General features: G+C 39.9%; 1 protein-coding gene across 1 annotated transcript in view; it reads right to left on the bottom strand.

Moving 5' to 3' along the window:
* The window catches only part of TACR1 (tachykinin receptor 1), a 171,135-nt gene that overhangs the window by 66,420 nt on the left and 88,181 nt on the right, over positions 1-16,534 (bottom strand). Inside the window, exon 2 of the mRNA XM_010953344.3 lies at positions 2,651-2,845. Within this exon, the coding sequence (XP_010951646.1) occupies positions 2,651-2,845 (195 nt within the window). The remainder of the gene's footprint in view (positions 1-2,650; positions 2,846-16,534) is intronic.

Genomic DNA, 16,534 nt, shown 5'->3' on the forward strand with positions numbered 1-16,534 from the left:
CAAATTGGGCCCAAGCATCCGCCCACCGCACTGTCTGCTGCCAGTCATCTGCCCATGTACCCAGATCAATGAATGACAACTAATAACTGTAGTTAACACTCTCTAGGCTCCTTTCAATGTGCATGACACTGAGCTAAGCACATATCTTATTTAGTCCTCTCAATACCTTTGTGTGGAAGGTACCATTAGGCTTAAAGGCTTAAATAACTGGACCATTATGACTCAACTGGAGAGTGATGTAGCCAGGTCCTCACATCATTCTCGATCCCTCATTTAATTCTATAGCCCGTCTTATCCTAATTATTACACTGCCTCAAAGTTTCCTTTTGGTTTCAAATTTGGAATTACTGTACACTGTGGAAATGGGAATCGTTAGTTCTAACAGAAGAGAAAATAATTAAGTGCTTAGTTTAGAACTGGTAAAACTTGAATTCCCTAAAAAAATTATAAAGCATTATGACAGATACTGACAGAAATAAAATAGGTTTGCGTAGAGCTTCCACTTGGGTTTGTATCACAGACAATGTGTAAATGGTGAATGTAGACTCTTTCAAGTTACTACTGCATCTATAAACATTTTTACGACTTGACTATATATAATCAGATGCTCTTAATCCAGACTCTTTTTTTTTTTTTAGGTTAAAATCATGAAATAAACAATGATGGCAAACCAACCCATGCATCCAACAGCAGTTACCTTAAACACTTGAAAGGAAATAAGTCAGTCAAAAACATTGCATCTCAAAGGACTTTCTGATTATTAATAAGCATGAAACAGCAACATGCTTAAAAGTAAAACACTAAACACTACTGTTTCTTGGAGAAGATCCCAAAGATCAATGGGGAAATAAGTCTATATTTCCAAGTTACATTTTGAATTTGTTGGAAGACAAAAACTGTGCTGATTTGAAACAAAAAGTGCTGCAGAAAGGTGATCAGACTTTGAAAGATCATGAGAACTAAGAACTGAGCTATAGTCCATGAAGCTGATGGCAGTTTCTGAAGCAGTTTATATAATGAGCTTTAATTCATGGGGTGATTTTTTTCCCAACCTTTGGAGGGAAAATTCTGGCTTGAACATGTCCATGGGTCCTGTACAGCTTGTAAAGCTATGTTCTTTCTTCCAGTGCAACCCTGCTCAGGCTTGTAGTTTCATTTGAAAGAAAAATGTTCAATGTCTCCTAGGCTGAGCATTAATCCTCCCACTGCTTGAACAATTAATCCCATTGTCTACATCTGGAAGGCAAAGTCTGAGCCTTATGGATTGCTTTCTGTATACCTCTATGCGCAGCAGGCTTTTGGACCCTCAAATCTTGGGGACCACGGGTACAGTGTCTCGTTTTACCATTTAATAAGCTCAAAGGCCTGTAATGACTATACCGCTACCTGATGGATTTGGTGCGATAATAGCATCACACCTTCTGGGCGGCATCTCCTAGCTTACAAGGTGAGAACACATTGTCTTGTCCGCTCCCCAGAACAGCTGTTTATGGGAGGCAGTGCTTGATCCTCTTCCATTCTAACAGTGAGGGGAGACTGTGACCTTGCCCTCAGTCACACAGCTGGTAACTTGGCATTCTCATAGTTAAAACCCAGATCTCCTGACTCTAACATCAGTGTTCTTTTACGATTCACTTAATGAACCCAAGATTGGACAATTATAGAGGACTTTCAAAAGGACCCACATTATCAACGTGCTCTGAGTCCAGACAATGGTTGGTAATATAAATGTCACATTGCTGCTCACTTGAACAGAACAAAACAAAGAATAAGCCACTTTAATATTGCCTCTAGGATAAGGAGTCTTGGAAGAAATTGCCAGGATACCTGTGAAAAACCCTCAGTGTGATCAGTCAGGCCCCTGGAAGTGAAGCAGGCCTGCCCTGTGGGGGGGCCTGTGACTCCTAAGGTCTCAGTGTCCTGGCCTGGCCTTCCCATGCATTTCACATGTATATATCTTATTTTTCCAACTGTACAATCCTGGAAGTTGGCTGTTTTGGTTTTGTTTTCCCCAGAGACAGATCCAGAGACCAAGATTCAAGTGCAAATGACATATTTGGGAGAAGAAAGAAACACCAGTATGGAGTGGGGCCAACAAAGGGCGTGTCATCAAGCCAGCTGCCACCAGGGTGACTGGCAATTAATCCCAAGAGTAAAGCCCGAACACAGGAAAACACACACCCCAGAGACACCCCGCCTGAAGGGCGAGGGGGCTGGGGTATCCACACGCCAACTCCCAGCAGTCCTTGTTGAGAACTGCTGGGAGTGGGGGGGTCATTCCCTCACCCTCTGCCATGCTGTGCAAGAGGGCAAGGGGCCATTCCATAGGTTAAGAAAAAGTTCCCAGCAAAGGAATGCAGACACTGGCAGGCAAAGTTTCTGGCAAAACATATGAAGAATATGGACGTGCACCCAAATGGTATGCTATAACAGGACCCAGGTTTTACATGTTAAAAATTTTCATTCAAAGTCCAAAATAGTGTTTGGGACATAATGGTCCCCTGATAACTATGGGCACATTAACCTGATATTAGAGGGCTTGTGAGAAATGCTTACAGATACACATTAAATCCTAAGCAACAAAAGAACATGGAAAGAGAGAAGGAACAAGAAAGGACAGCGAAGGCCCTGGAGGGTTGTCTCTACTCACACTTTCTCATAAACCTTGTCGGGGTGATCTGGCCATTCGATCATGCACACTACTCTGCTGGGCATGGTCTCCGTGGTTGAGTAGTAGCCCTGCGGGAAGGCCAGCAGGAGAGCCAGGACCCAGATGACACAGATGACCACCTTGGTGGCTGTGGCTGACAGTCGGGGCTGGAGGGGGTGAATGATGGCCATGTACCTGGAACAGAGAAGAAGAGACAAAATTCCAATTTGGTCCCAAAATCTTCACTGGTGACCATGCGTTGCTCCTGCCCAATGAGAAGTTCCCCAGAAGCCCTTTGAGACCCGGTGAGTTTTACAGCTGTTTTCTTTGTCATATTCTGTCCTTAAGCTTTATGACTTCTATGGCATAAACACTGAAATCCATAAAGTTAGTCAGATTTTTTTCAGTATTTTAGAACCCATCTAGCAACACTCCAGGAGAGAAATTTTCATCATTAGAATACTCGTGCTAGGGACTTGATGCCCGAGTGTAGGTCGGTGGCTTACCATGAAGTCAGAAAACTAAGACCAATGCTGTAAATGTATTCAATATAAAGCATATCTTTATCCTTTTGGACTAAGGAATAATGGGGAGAGAAATAGTCATTTTTAAAGTCCTGGTGGGGCAATTTCAAAGGCCAGCAACCCTGTATGGGTCCATACAATTCAAAGGTAAGTCAGTGTGTATGAATGAGAAAGGAGTGGCCTGAAGCCAGTAAAAAACAATGGCTCCTGGAGAAATCTTCACCAATTCTTTGAATATAGCAAAGTTAATGTGTGGCTAACAACATGTGCTTCATGTACAGAAAGAGACTCTCTACTTCCTCAGACAGACGCAGCTGAGCACACCAAAGGCCAGGGTGGATGAAACCCCACTGCGGGAAAGGGGGAAGCAAAGTGAATGATGACTTCAGGCCCAGAGCCATTTCCTCATTTCTTACTTGGGATCGAGCACTGAATGGTGGCATCTGAATAAGTGTCCATGTCCAAATTTGTGTGCAGCCTCTGAGATTCAGCAGAGATTTTAGAATAAATATACCAATCATCATTTCATATCAGCTATAATCACATGAAGTCTGTCTTCTTCACTTAAAAAGTCCTCTGCCTTTTAAAACGCTAAGGTTAGTCCCGTCCCCTAACACCCCTGCCCCAAGCTGTCAAGGTGTGTGTTGGGCAGGAACCAAGCCGCCTGGGATCGGACACCCTTCTGGGGTGCTGCTCCCTTCCCCAGCAATGTGAGGGGCTCTCCTGCCTGGGATCTTGTTCTCTGGAGGGTGCTGGGCTCAAAGTTGCCATGGTCAAGTGCCCCCACCCCACTGGCCTGGTTACAGGGTCCTCAAAGGAGAGGAGCTCCACCCCCTTTCCCATCCCTTCTGGATTTGTTACTGTCTTGCCCTCTTAACATCTGCCAATAAAGATTGCTCACACTGAAAAATTTTTTTTCTTGCCAAGTTTATGTATCTATTCCTTAAAATATGCATTTTTTTCAGAGTAAGAATTATGTCTGATCCTGCCTTTGGTGTTTATTTTGTGACAAATCCTCAGACTCATGCATTTGATTCTCTGACATGCAGGTATTTCTGGCATCCATGGGACTGAACTGTCAAAGGAGACTTCAGAAATGAGCAGACAAATAGCACAGCTGTCAGCTGGCTCCACATAATTCCACATAATTCTTTTTTACAGTCTTTGGACACCTAGGATCTCTAAGGCAGGAACTGGGGCCAGGGTTACAAGCAAAGCAATTGCATTCAGTAAATGCACCTCAAATTCACTCTGGACACCTGCCATACCCAGAACACCGTGTTTCCTTCTGGACTCTGAGCTTCTAATTTCTCCAAGGAGAAAAGGCACATAAATATAAGCAGCCACAAAACATGACAGTAGGATATGTGGCCTCTAGCGTTAATCTGATAAATGCCTTGGAGCCTTAGAGAGGAGGCAGAGGTAATCAAGACTTGGAATGGCAGGTGGGCTATTGAAGTGTTTATAAGGCGGATGCTGGACTTGGTGAGCGTGCTGAGCATCCGGCTGGAAGGGCAGGAAGTATTCGAGACTCCTTCCCTTCTCCACGTTGTGATTAGACAAATAAATCTTCCCGGTGTTAGGAGCTTGATGGCTCCATTTTCACGAAGGCTTCCCTGATCGTCTGCTTCTCATTCTCAACTTCAGAACACATCTTCTTGCTGGGGACCTAGGTTTTTCTTCTCTGGTCTCTAACAGCGATGCCACTGAAGGTGTTCAGTGTATGAAGACTAAATGTTAGGATGCCTCAGGTCAGGCTTTACCTGTGTGATCAAAGCCCCTCCCACCCCAAAGGAACTCCCCCAGGATCTTTTCCTTCTGTCTCTTTTGGAAAGTGGGTATGTAGTCTCGAGGTAGGAGGGACTGGAATCAGGAAGAGACTTGCAAAAGATACTATGGTGGAGGTGAGTAGTATTCTATCAATTTCTGGGTGTTTCATTGGTTAGTTGGCAGCTATAAAGTCTGTCACTCAACTGCCATCTACAGAGCATCAAAAGCGCAAAGACAACTCTCAAAATGTGGTAAATCAAGCACTGTCTGGCTACTTCTAAGAAGTCCAGTACACCACAAACCCGATGACCGTCCATCCTTGGGGTGATATCCTGAAAAGAATTCTAAAAATCCTTGATTTCCCTCCTGGTTCAGCCCCTTTATTACTGCCTGATAGCAATGAAGTCTTGGCTTCCTTTCTAGTCATGGGGTGGTGGATAGGGGAACCCCAGAATCGGAGCCAGTGGAGTTGGATTTGTGCAACCACTGTTGTCTTCTTTCCAATTTGCCAAAGGTCTATACCTGGAAGGTCATGGCTAAAATCTCTTTGATCATTTCCTAGAGGCAAGTACGTGCTTTTACAAAGCTGAACGTGCAGCCATGAAGATGCTGGTGTCAGCCACCCACGAGCTCCTGCCTTCACTGTGGCTGTGCATTCTCAGGCTTCACAGGGATTTGGGGAGAATGTGGTAATTACATTGTCCCCTTTGGATATTACCTCAAATGCAAAATTTTAATTTACTTTTAACTCAGGATAAATGTCCAATATATTTAATAAATGTAACCCAGCACCCATCCTCATGCCTGAATTAGTGATACACCACTCAGAATCTACTGTGACTGGGGCTTAAGGGGGATTCCATCAGATATTGATGCTGCAGTTCCAAATGGGTGGCAGAAACCACATTTTATTTTTATTGCAAAAATGTAATTTAGGAGCGCATTTCAGTTCACACTGCTACTTCTTGAGTGTATGAACTATTTTAGTGACAGATGAAGGTACTGTGCACATAAAGCCAGAGAGAATAAAAAATACTGGCTTTAAAAAACATATATATTTTTATTGGTACAAAATAGAGCCATTTATAAATCTCCCTCCTCTCATTTCTCCCCTTTTTGCTTTCTTCTTTTTCTCCCTTGCAACTCTCACTTCTGCGGCTTGTGGGACATACTTCTTTCTTATTTGTTCAAAATCTAGCACCACTTGGATGTCTTGTCTGCAGATGGACACATATTTTCTTTCTTACCATTCATTCTTAGCTTGATTCCATTAACATACATTTTTATATTTATTCGCAACCATCCTGAACAATCCTGGCTTATTCGCTTGTAAGCTATCACAGAGCAAGGGCTGCAAGCCTCAGGAAATTACATTCAATAAATATTTATCGACCGCATTGTGCTCATGGGGCTAGAAGGCAGTCAATGAGATGTCTTTCTAGTTTATACATTAATCATCAGGCTGCCAGAGACAGGGGTCCGGAGGCTGTGTGAGAAGTGGATCACGTTCTCCATCGCAGGTTGTTTCAGTCCCACGGAGGGCCGCCAGCTCTGATTTGAATTGTATGTGGCCTCCCGGATGAAAACTTGAGCTACTGTTTTCCTCTCGCATGATTATGCTTTATAAAAAGAACTCTCCTTATAGTCCTCTAAGTCTAGCAAAATAGAAGGCTGCACAGTTTTTTTAAACATACAGTGAAACAGTCTTATCTTGAGAAAGAACTCCAATCTTCTGACACGCCTCAGTCTCCTCACAACGTACTTCTATACCAGCCCTAAGTCATTCGGCAAAGAGAGTGCCTTTCCTCTGCTGGGAGACCTGTCTCACCAGGCCTTCCTGCCATGCTTTCCCTCCAGTTCCATTCCCTGCTCTCCCTTATCCCTCAGCTCACTTCTCCCTGGGATGGTGCAAGTTTCTTTTAAGAGACACCATCTTCCTGGGTTCAAAAGACCAGGACGGGTGACAGCTGGGAGCAGGGCTGCTATAGTCTAGTTCAAGGGTCAGCACATTTTTTTCCTGTAAAAGGCCAAATAGTAAATATTTTAAGCTCTATGCCCTATACCATTTCTGTTGTCGCTACTCAAGCCTGCCTTTGTAGCGTGAAAGCCGTCACAGACAAGGCAACTGCTGGGCATGACTGTATGACTGCGTACTTTTATTTACAAAAGTGCTAGTGACTAACTTGGCCCCTGGGCCACAGTTTGCTGATCTTTGGCCTAGTTTATGAGAATAGTAGAGCAGAAGGAATTAGAACGTAGGAGAACAAAGTGTTTTCTTCAGAAACATTCTTTACTTCTGCCAGACTGAGGACTCTAAGACTGAGGCTCACTGCGCAGATAAATCTTACAGCTCACGAGCAGTCAGCAGGGTGGTCTGTCACAAGCCATGACCGAGAAACCCACAAGAGTGGTCACTCAGCCCGGGATATTTTTCCTTCTCAGTCTCCTTTTGGCTGACTCCTACTTATGTTCAAGGCTTGGCCCAGTCATTGTGTCCTCGTGGCTGGATTAGGTGCCCCACATTTACTGCTGTGAGGATCTCTAAGTATGTGCCAACCACACTTCACTTTATTTATCTATTTGTGCATCTGTCTCTTCTCTCTTTATCCTCCACAGATTCTTTGAGGATAGCTGTTGTTGTGACTTACTCACGTTCGTTTACTTGGCTTCCTCAGTGTCTAAGCTAAAGTAAATACTCAATGAAATCTTAATTGAATAAGTGAATATGCAGATTTCTTGGCATAAAGCAGGGGCTCCATAAATGGTTATTGAATGCAAATACATGCAGGTGCTTAGCATGTGTGAGGCCCTGGGTTCAAATCCCAGTACCTCATCTAAAAATAAATAATAAAACCTAATGACATCTCCTAGCCCCCCCAAAATAACACAATAAATAAATTAATTTTAAAAAACTTTAAATAATAAAGCATAAAAAACTTAAAAAGAAAATACATGCAGCAGGGGAAATACATGCATATTACACGTTTGTTTCTCACAGTCTGAATATAGGTGAGAATAATTATTGCTCAGTGTTTTCTGTCATACAGATATCTGGGGTCATTACTCATGAGGGACTTCACTGGATCTGGGTCTTCAGAATGTCCTAGTTCTTGACATTAAACCCTTAAATAAATTCTCAAAATATTTTTCAACTAACTTCTGCATTGACCAGTATGGGAAATGTACAAAACTCAGTCTTTCTACATGGTGTCACACTCTGGTTCTTCCTCTGAACAAGAGGTCACTTCAGTCTTTCTCATACTCCCCTCCCTTCCATTACAAAAGGCACACAGTCTTTCTCCCTGAAGACACTAACATTTCATTAGTTGAGGTTTTCTTCCAGGACATTTCTTTATTCATCAAAATCCAGTGACCTCATTTAGCTAAATCACTTGACCAGAAACTTTGTCTATTCAGCTAAGACTAAGTTCACAAACTATAACCAGAGAGGTCTTTGAGCAGCAAATAGAGAAGACCCAGCATTTACATACTGCTAAAGCATTTTGGTAATGGCAGGATCCCACATATTCTCATTGCTGGGTTATGCACAATTCTAAAAAGCACATGTTTTTTTGCCTCCAATTTCAATGTTGATTCATAACACTATCAGTGGACTCAGTTCCAAAAGTGCCAACTGACAGCAAGAGTTCAGTCAACAAGACCATAAAAAATGTATGCAAACACAAGTTGTGGTATATTTATACAATGGAATACTACTCAGCCATAAAAAAGAATAAAATAATGCCATTTGCAGCAACATGGATGGACCTAGAAATTGTCATTCTAAGTGAAATGAGCCAGAATGAGAAAGAAAAATATCATATGATATCACTTATATGTGAAATCTAAAAAAAAAAAAAAAAAAAAGACAAATGAACTTATTTGAAAAACAGAAACAGACTCACAGACATAGAAGACAAACTTATAGTTACCAGGGTGGAAGGCGGTGGGAAGGGATAAATTGGGAGGTTGAGATTTGCAGACACTAACTACTATATATAAGATAGATAAACAACAAGTTTGTACTATATAGCACATGGAACTATATTCAATATCTTGTAGTTACTTACGGTGAAAAAGAATATGAAAATGAATATATATATGTTCATGTATGACTGAAACATTGTGCTGTACACCCCAAATTGACACATTTTAAACTAACTATACTTCAATAAAAATATACATATTGGAAAAAAAAAAAAAGAAAAACAGAAACAGACTCTCAGACATAGAGAACAAACTTGTGGTTACCAGGAGGAAGGAGGGAGTGGGAGGGGATAAATTGGGCATTAGAGATTTGCAGATACTAACTGATATATACAATAGATATACAAGAGATAAACAGCAAGTTCACACTGTACATCACAGGAAACTATATTCGATATCTTGTAGTAAAAAAAACAAAAACAAAAAGCAAACAAACAAAAAGAAATGGATACAAAGACAGATGGAACCAAGAGCTTGTGACAATTTAGAGTAAATTGAAGGAGGGGATGTGGCTGACTATTGTCCAAGCTGTCCTATTTAAGTGTGATCAAAGGACTTATGTGTTTCAAAGATGATTCAGATATAAAGACTTCAGCCAGGGCTACCATAAAATTAGTTATGGTAACTAATATAACTAAGGCCTGAAATTAATTATGGGGGAAATGCAGTAAAGATCTAAACTAAATATAATATCCTAAGTGTTCTGAGGAGCAGCCGGGATGACAAAGTAGGAAGACTCTGAGCTCAACAACTTCCATGGGCACACCAAAATTAGAAGTACTTACAGAGCAACTATCTGTGAGAATGACTTGAAGATGAGCTGAAAAGATTTTCCACAACTAAATATACAAAGGAACCACAAGGAGACAGTGGGAGGGGCAAAGACATGGTATAGTCAAGGCCCACAACCCTGGGGAGGTGACCACAAACAGGAGGATAATCACAATTGCAAAGATTCTTCCCAAGGATGGAGAGGTCCAAGCCCCATGTAGGGGTCCCCAGCCCAGAGGTCTTTTGAGAAGGTGAGTCCTCAGAACACATGGCTTTGAAGGCTACCCAAGCTTATAGCTCCCCGACTGTGGGATCAAAGGAACGAGCCTTGGGCTGGAATGGTAAACAAGTTATAAAAAGCTGCAGACTCAGAGGTGAGAAGGCTGGTTAGCCAATGACGGGTAAGATCCCCAGAGGGGGGCAACCTAAGACAGGCACAGCCACCTGAGTCCAAGAAGAATGTTGTTAAGCAGCTGTTTCTCATACATTCTGCTCTGATAAGCTGTAAGGCTCGCTCGCTGGTGCCAACACGAACATGATTTACCAAAACATAAAGGATCTTCTGAGCTTGAGCCGGACACTGCCTGTTAACCATTTCCCTTATCATTCTTTCCTATATAAGACTATGTAACTTCATAAAGCTTTAAAGTAGCCATCGGCTATCTCCATACACATACGGTGTGTATGTGTACATGATATTGTGACACTAACAAAACTTACATATAGTAGAGCTGGAGGGCTTTAAGAAACAGGCTCTCCTCTTAAAACGTATATGCAAAATTTCACACTCTTTGAGACTCTGTGCAGAAGCAGCAATTTGAAAGGAATCTGGGTCAGATTCACTCGCTGATCTTGAAGAGCCCCCAAAGAGAGGCAGGAGGCAACTGGGACTCCCATTGGAGACATAAACAATAGAGGCAGCTATTTTTGAGAGCTCATGCTACCATGAGGACCCTGCAGCTGACAAGCACCATTTTGGCATCTTCCCTCTAGCCTATTAACACAGGGATCAGGCCCCACGTAGTAGTCCAGGACCAGTCCTGGGACCCTCTGTGCCATTCAGCTAACTATGCCAGGATTCAATAATGCCCATCAGTAAGATGGGACCAGCCCAGGGACTCCCTGAGCTGCAACCAACCATAAGAGAATGCTATACCACCCAGCAGTGGACCTGGAAATGGTCCATGGCCTCCTTGGCCACACAGTCATGCTGGGATCCAGCACTACCCACCAGGGGGACTGCACTAGCCCCAGGGACACTCTAAGACCTTGGCCCTGCCCACTAGTGGGCCGGTGTCAGGACTGGAACCCACTGCACCTGCAGTCAGCCACCCCAGGACCAGTACTTGCCCACCAGTGTCTGATAGCCTACACACGAGGCAGGACTGGCAGCCAACTGGGCTGGGGAAGACCCCTACCTAACAGCACACTCACAGTAGCTGATTCTACCACACCAAGTGAGCACTTTCAGCCCACATACAGTGCACATCAAGATAATATAGCTTTTGTGTCCAGAGGACAGTGTGCTGCTGGGCCCTGTTAGACATCTGCTGCATAAGGTCACTTCTCCAAGACTGGGAAATGTAAACAAACTAATATATACAAATAAACATAGAGACTTAGGCAAAAGACAAGAAAGAAATGTGTTCTAAATGAATGACAAAATAAAACCCCAGAAGAAAGACTAAGTGAAGTGGAGAAGAGCATTGCACTGAATAAAGAATATGAGGTAATGATCATAAAGATGCTTAATGAATGCAGGAGAAGAATAGAATGAGCACAGAAAAAAATTTTAACAAAGAGTTAGAAAATGTAAAGAAGAACCAAACAGGGCTGAAGAATACAACAACTGAAATAAAAAATACACTAGAAGGAATCAAAAGTAAATTAGATGACACAGAGGAATGGATCATTGATTTGGAAGACAGAGTAGCGGAAATCACTCAAGCTAAACAGACAAAGGGAAAAAAGAATTCTAAAAAATAAAACTGAGAGATTTCTGGGACAACATCAAGTGTACTAACATTTGCATTATAGAGGCCCCAGAAAAAGAAGAGAGAGAGAAAGGGGCGGAGAACTTATTTGAAACTATAATAGCTGAGAAATCCTCTAACCTAGGAAGTGAAACAGGCATCCAGATCCTGGAAGAACAAATAATATGAACTCAAGGAAGTCCAGGCAAGTAACATAATGAAATGTCAAAAATTAAAAGAGAGTATATTAAAAGCAGGAAGAAGAAAGCAAATAGTTACACAAAAGAATACTCTCTTAAGACTGTCTGCTGATTTTTCAGCAGAAACATTGCTGTACAGAAAGGAGTGGCATGATGTCTTCAAAGTATTAAAAAGAAATAACTTACAAAAAGAATACACTACATGGCAAGGCTATCATTCAGATTCAAAGAAGAGGTAAAGAGTTTTATAGACAAGGAAAAGCTAAAAGAGTTCAGCACCACTGAAGTGGCTTTACAAGAAATGCTAAAGGTACTTCTCCAAGTGGAGGCAAATACACAGTAAAGGTAGTGGATCAACCACTTACAAAGTTAGCAGGAAGATTAAAAGACAGAAGTTTTAAAATCATTTATATCCACAATAAGTAGCTAATGAATACACAAAACAAAATATGTAAAATATGATGTAAAAATATTAAACATAGGGGGTAGGGAGTAAAAGTGAAGGGTAATTAGAATGCACTTGGACTTAAGAGATCACCAGCTTAAAATAATCATTTATGTATATCTATATATAAACCTCACAGTAACCACAAACCAAAAATCTATGATGGATACACACAAGAAAGAGAAAGAATCTAAACAACAGTAAAGACAGTCATAAAATCACAAGATAAGAAAGCAAAAGAAGAAAGGAACAAAAAAGAACTATAAAAACAACCACAAAACAATGAACAAAATGGCAGTAAGTACATACCTATCAATAATCACTTTAAATAAAAATGGGCTAAATTCTCCAATCAAATACAGAGTACCGAATGGATACAAAAACAAGACCTATACGTGCTGTCTGTAAGAGACTCACTTCAGGTCTAAAGACACATGCAGACTGAGTGAGAAGGGATAGAGAAAGCTGGTCCATGCAAATGGAAACAGAGAGAGAGCTGGAGTAGACATAGTTATATTAGTCAGTATATACTTTAAACCAAGACTGTAACAAGAGACAAAGAAAAGGACATTGCATAATGATGTAGGGATCAGACCCCAAAGTAGATATAACAATTATAAATTCTAGCCACAGAACAAGTCTCAATAAATCTAAAAAGATTGAAATCGCATCATCTATTCTGAGCACAGTGGTATGAGACTAGAAACCAACTATAAGAAAAAAACTGCACAAACACTTGGAGGCTAAATAGTATGCTACAAAATAACCAATGGGTCACTGAAGAAATCAAAGAAGAAATAAAAAAGACCTGGAGACAAATTGAAAATGGAAATACAATGATCCAAAATCTATGAGATGCAGCAATAGAAGTTTTAAGGGGGAAATTTATACCAGCTTACCTCAGGAAACAAGGAAAATCTCAAATAAACAATCTAACCTTACACCTAAAGGAAATAGAAAAAGGAAAACAAACAAAACCAAAAGTTAGTGGAAGAAAAGAATTAAAAAATATATCAGAGCAGAAATAAATGAAATAGAGACTGTAGAAAACAATAGAAAAGATCAATGAAATTAAGAGCTGATTCTTTGAAAAGATAACAAAATTGATAAAGCTTTAGCCAGATTCATCAAGAGAAAAAGAGGACCTAAATAAATAAAATCAGAAATGAAAAAGGAGAAGTTACAAACCAATATCACAGAAATACAAAAGATCTTAAGAGATTACTGTGAAAAATTATACATCAATAAAATGGACAACCAAGAAGAAATGAATAAATTCTTAGCAATGTACAATCTCCCAAGACTGAATCAGGAAGAAATACAAAATATGAATGGACTAATTAACAGTAATGTAATTAAATCAGTAATTTAAAAATTTCTCAACAAACAAAAGTGCAGAAACAGTTTCACAGGTGAACTCTACAAAACATTTAAAGAAGAGTTAATGCCTATCCTTCTGAAATTATTCCAAAAAATTGAAGAGGAAGGAACACGTCTAAAATCATCCTATGTGACCAGCATCACCCCGATACCAAAATCAGACAAAGATACCACAAAAAAGGAAATTACAGGGCAATAAGACTAATGAACATAGATGTAAAAGTCGTCAACAAAATATTAGCAAATTGAATTAGATGATGTATTAATAGGATCATTCACTATGATTCAGAGGGACCGATCATAGGGATTCAAGGGTGGTTGAATATCAGCAAATCAGTCAGTGTGATACCCACTTAAACAAACTGAAGAATAAAAATTAAATGGTCATGTCAATAGATGCAGAAAAATCTTTTGGCAAAATTCAATATCCATTTATGATAAACATTCAACAAGTGGGTATAGAGGGAACATACCTCAGCATAATAAAGGCCGTATATGACAAGCTCACAGCTACCATCACACTCAATGGTGAAATGCTGAAAGCATTTCCTCTAAGATCAGGAACAAGACAAGGATGTGCACTCTTCCCACTTTTATTCAGCATTGTACTGCAAGTCCTAGATCCAGCAATCCAACAAGAAAAATAAATATAAGAGGAATCAAAATTGGGAAGGAACAAGTCAAAGTGTCACTGTTTGCTGATGATGTGATGCTGTATATAGAAAACCTTAAACACACCACTGATAACCATTCAAACTGAAAAATTAATATACAGAAATCTGTTGCCTCTCTGTACACTAATAATGAAGTATCAGGAAGAGAAATTAAGAAAACAATCCCATTCAAAATCATATCAAAAATAATAAAATACCCAAGAAATGAACCTAGCCAATGAGGTAAAAGACCTGTACTCTAAAACACTGTAAAACACTGATGAAGTAAATTGAAGATGACACAAACAGATGGAAAGATAGACCTTTTCATAAACTGGAAAATTTAAAATTGTTAAAATGATCATATCACCCAAGAAAACCTACAGATTCAATGCAGTCTTTATTAAAAAAAACCAATGGAATTTTTCACAGAACTAGAACAAGCAATTTTCAGATTTGTGTGGAAATACAAACGATCCCAAATAATCCAAATAATCTGAGAAAGAAGAACAAAGCTGAAGGCATTACATTCCCTGATTTCAAACTATACTACAAAGCTACAGTAATCAAAACAGTATGGTACTAGCATAAAAACAAACACATAGCTCAATAGAACAGAATTAGAGAGGCCAGAAATGAATGCACAGTTATATAGTCAACTAATCTTTGACAATGAAGCAAGCATCTACAGTGGGTAAGGGACAGCCTGTTCAATAAAAAATGGGAAAACAGGGCAGCTACATGCAAAAGAATCACACTGGATTTCTTTCTCATAATATATACAAAAATAAACTCAAAATGGATTAAAGACCTAAATGTAAGACCTAAATGTGAAACCATAAAACTCCTAGAAGAAAGCATAGATATGATCTCTGACATTGGTCTAAACAATATTTTTTTGGATATGTCTCCTCAGGCAAGAGGAGCAAAAGCAAAAGTATACAAATTGGACTACATCAAACTAAAAATCTTCTGTGCAGTAAAATAAACTGTCAAAAAAAAAAAAAAGGCAGCCCACTGAATGGGAGAAGATATTTGCTAATGATATATCTGATAAGGGGTTAATATCCAGAATACACAAATAGCTCATAAAACTCACCATCAAAAACAAACAAACAAACATACAAACAAACAAACAAACCCCAAGGAACCTGATTTAAAAAATGGGCAGAGGACCTGAATAAACATTTTTCCAAAGAAAATACACAGATGGCCAACAGGCACATGGACAGATGCCCGACATCACTAATCATCAGGGAAATGCAAATCAAAATCACAATGAGATATCACCACATACCTGTCAGAACATGTATGATCACAAAGACAACAAATAACAAGTGTTGGCAAGGATGTAGAGAAGAGGGAACACTTGTTCATTGCTGGTGAGAATGTAAATTGGTACAGCCACTATGGAAAACAGTATGTAAGTGCCTCAAAAATTAAGAATAGAACTATCATATTCATCAATTCCAATTTTGGATACTTGTCCAAAGAAAAGATATGGAATAACCCTCTCTGGTAAGCTTAGTAGGAAAATGTAGTTGGCCATAATCTGAGACGGGGTTGAATTTTTATTTTATCATGCAGTGTGGCCTTGATAGTAAATTAATTAATGTTTTATTCTGACCAATTCTGAAGTTTGTGTGAGCAATATCAAATACATTTTTCTTCTGAGGCTGAAATGCCCATTTCATCAGGCCTGGTAGGCTATATAGCGTTTGCCACAATTAACACAAAGGCATGTTTAGGGTTTCCCTGATTCTCTGCCATCTTTTTTCCCAATGGGACAGGCATATTTTTGGACAAACATAGCCTGACTTTCAATTTATATAGCAGAAAACTTAAAGCAGGGGCATCTGAGACATCAGAATGTGATGAGAGGGGTTTTGGAGCATGGCATGTTCTTACATCTTCTTCACTCAAAGCAACCCCTTTTTCTCCTACAGTTCTCTTTTATTCATCTCCAAAGAAGCAGGATCTGTGTGCTGGGATTAAAGTAAACAAGGGATTGTAAAAGTACAGTGTTGGATCTTGTCTTTATTGAAAATTTTGACATTTTACTCCCCATAGAATTTTCACATTAATTTTGATATTTTAAAATATTGTCTGAAGATATTATATGTCTTGATTGCTGAAAAGAAATTTTGTGCCTCCTTAAATTTTGCATCCCGTGTGCCTCCC

This window comes from Camelus bactrianus, chromosome 15 (genome assembly GCF_048773025.1).
Source record: "Camelus bactrianus isolate YW-2024 breed Bactrian camel chromosome 15, ASM4877302v1, whole genome shotgun sequence".
Taxonomy (NCBI): Eukaryota; Metazoa; Chordata; class Mammalia; order Artiodactyla; family Camelidae; genus Camelus; species Camelus bactrianus.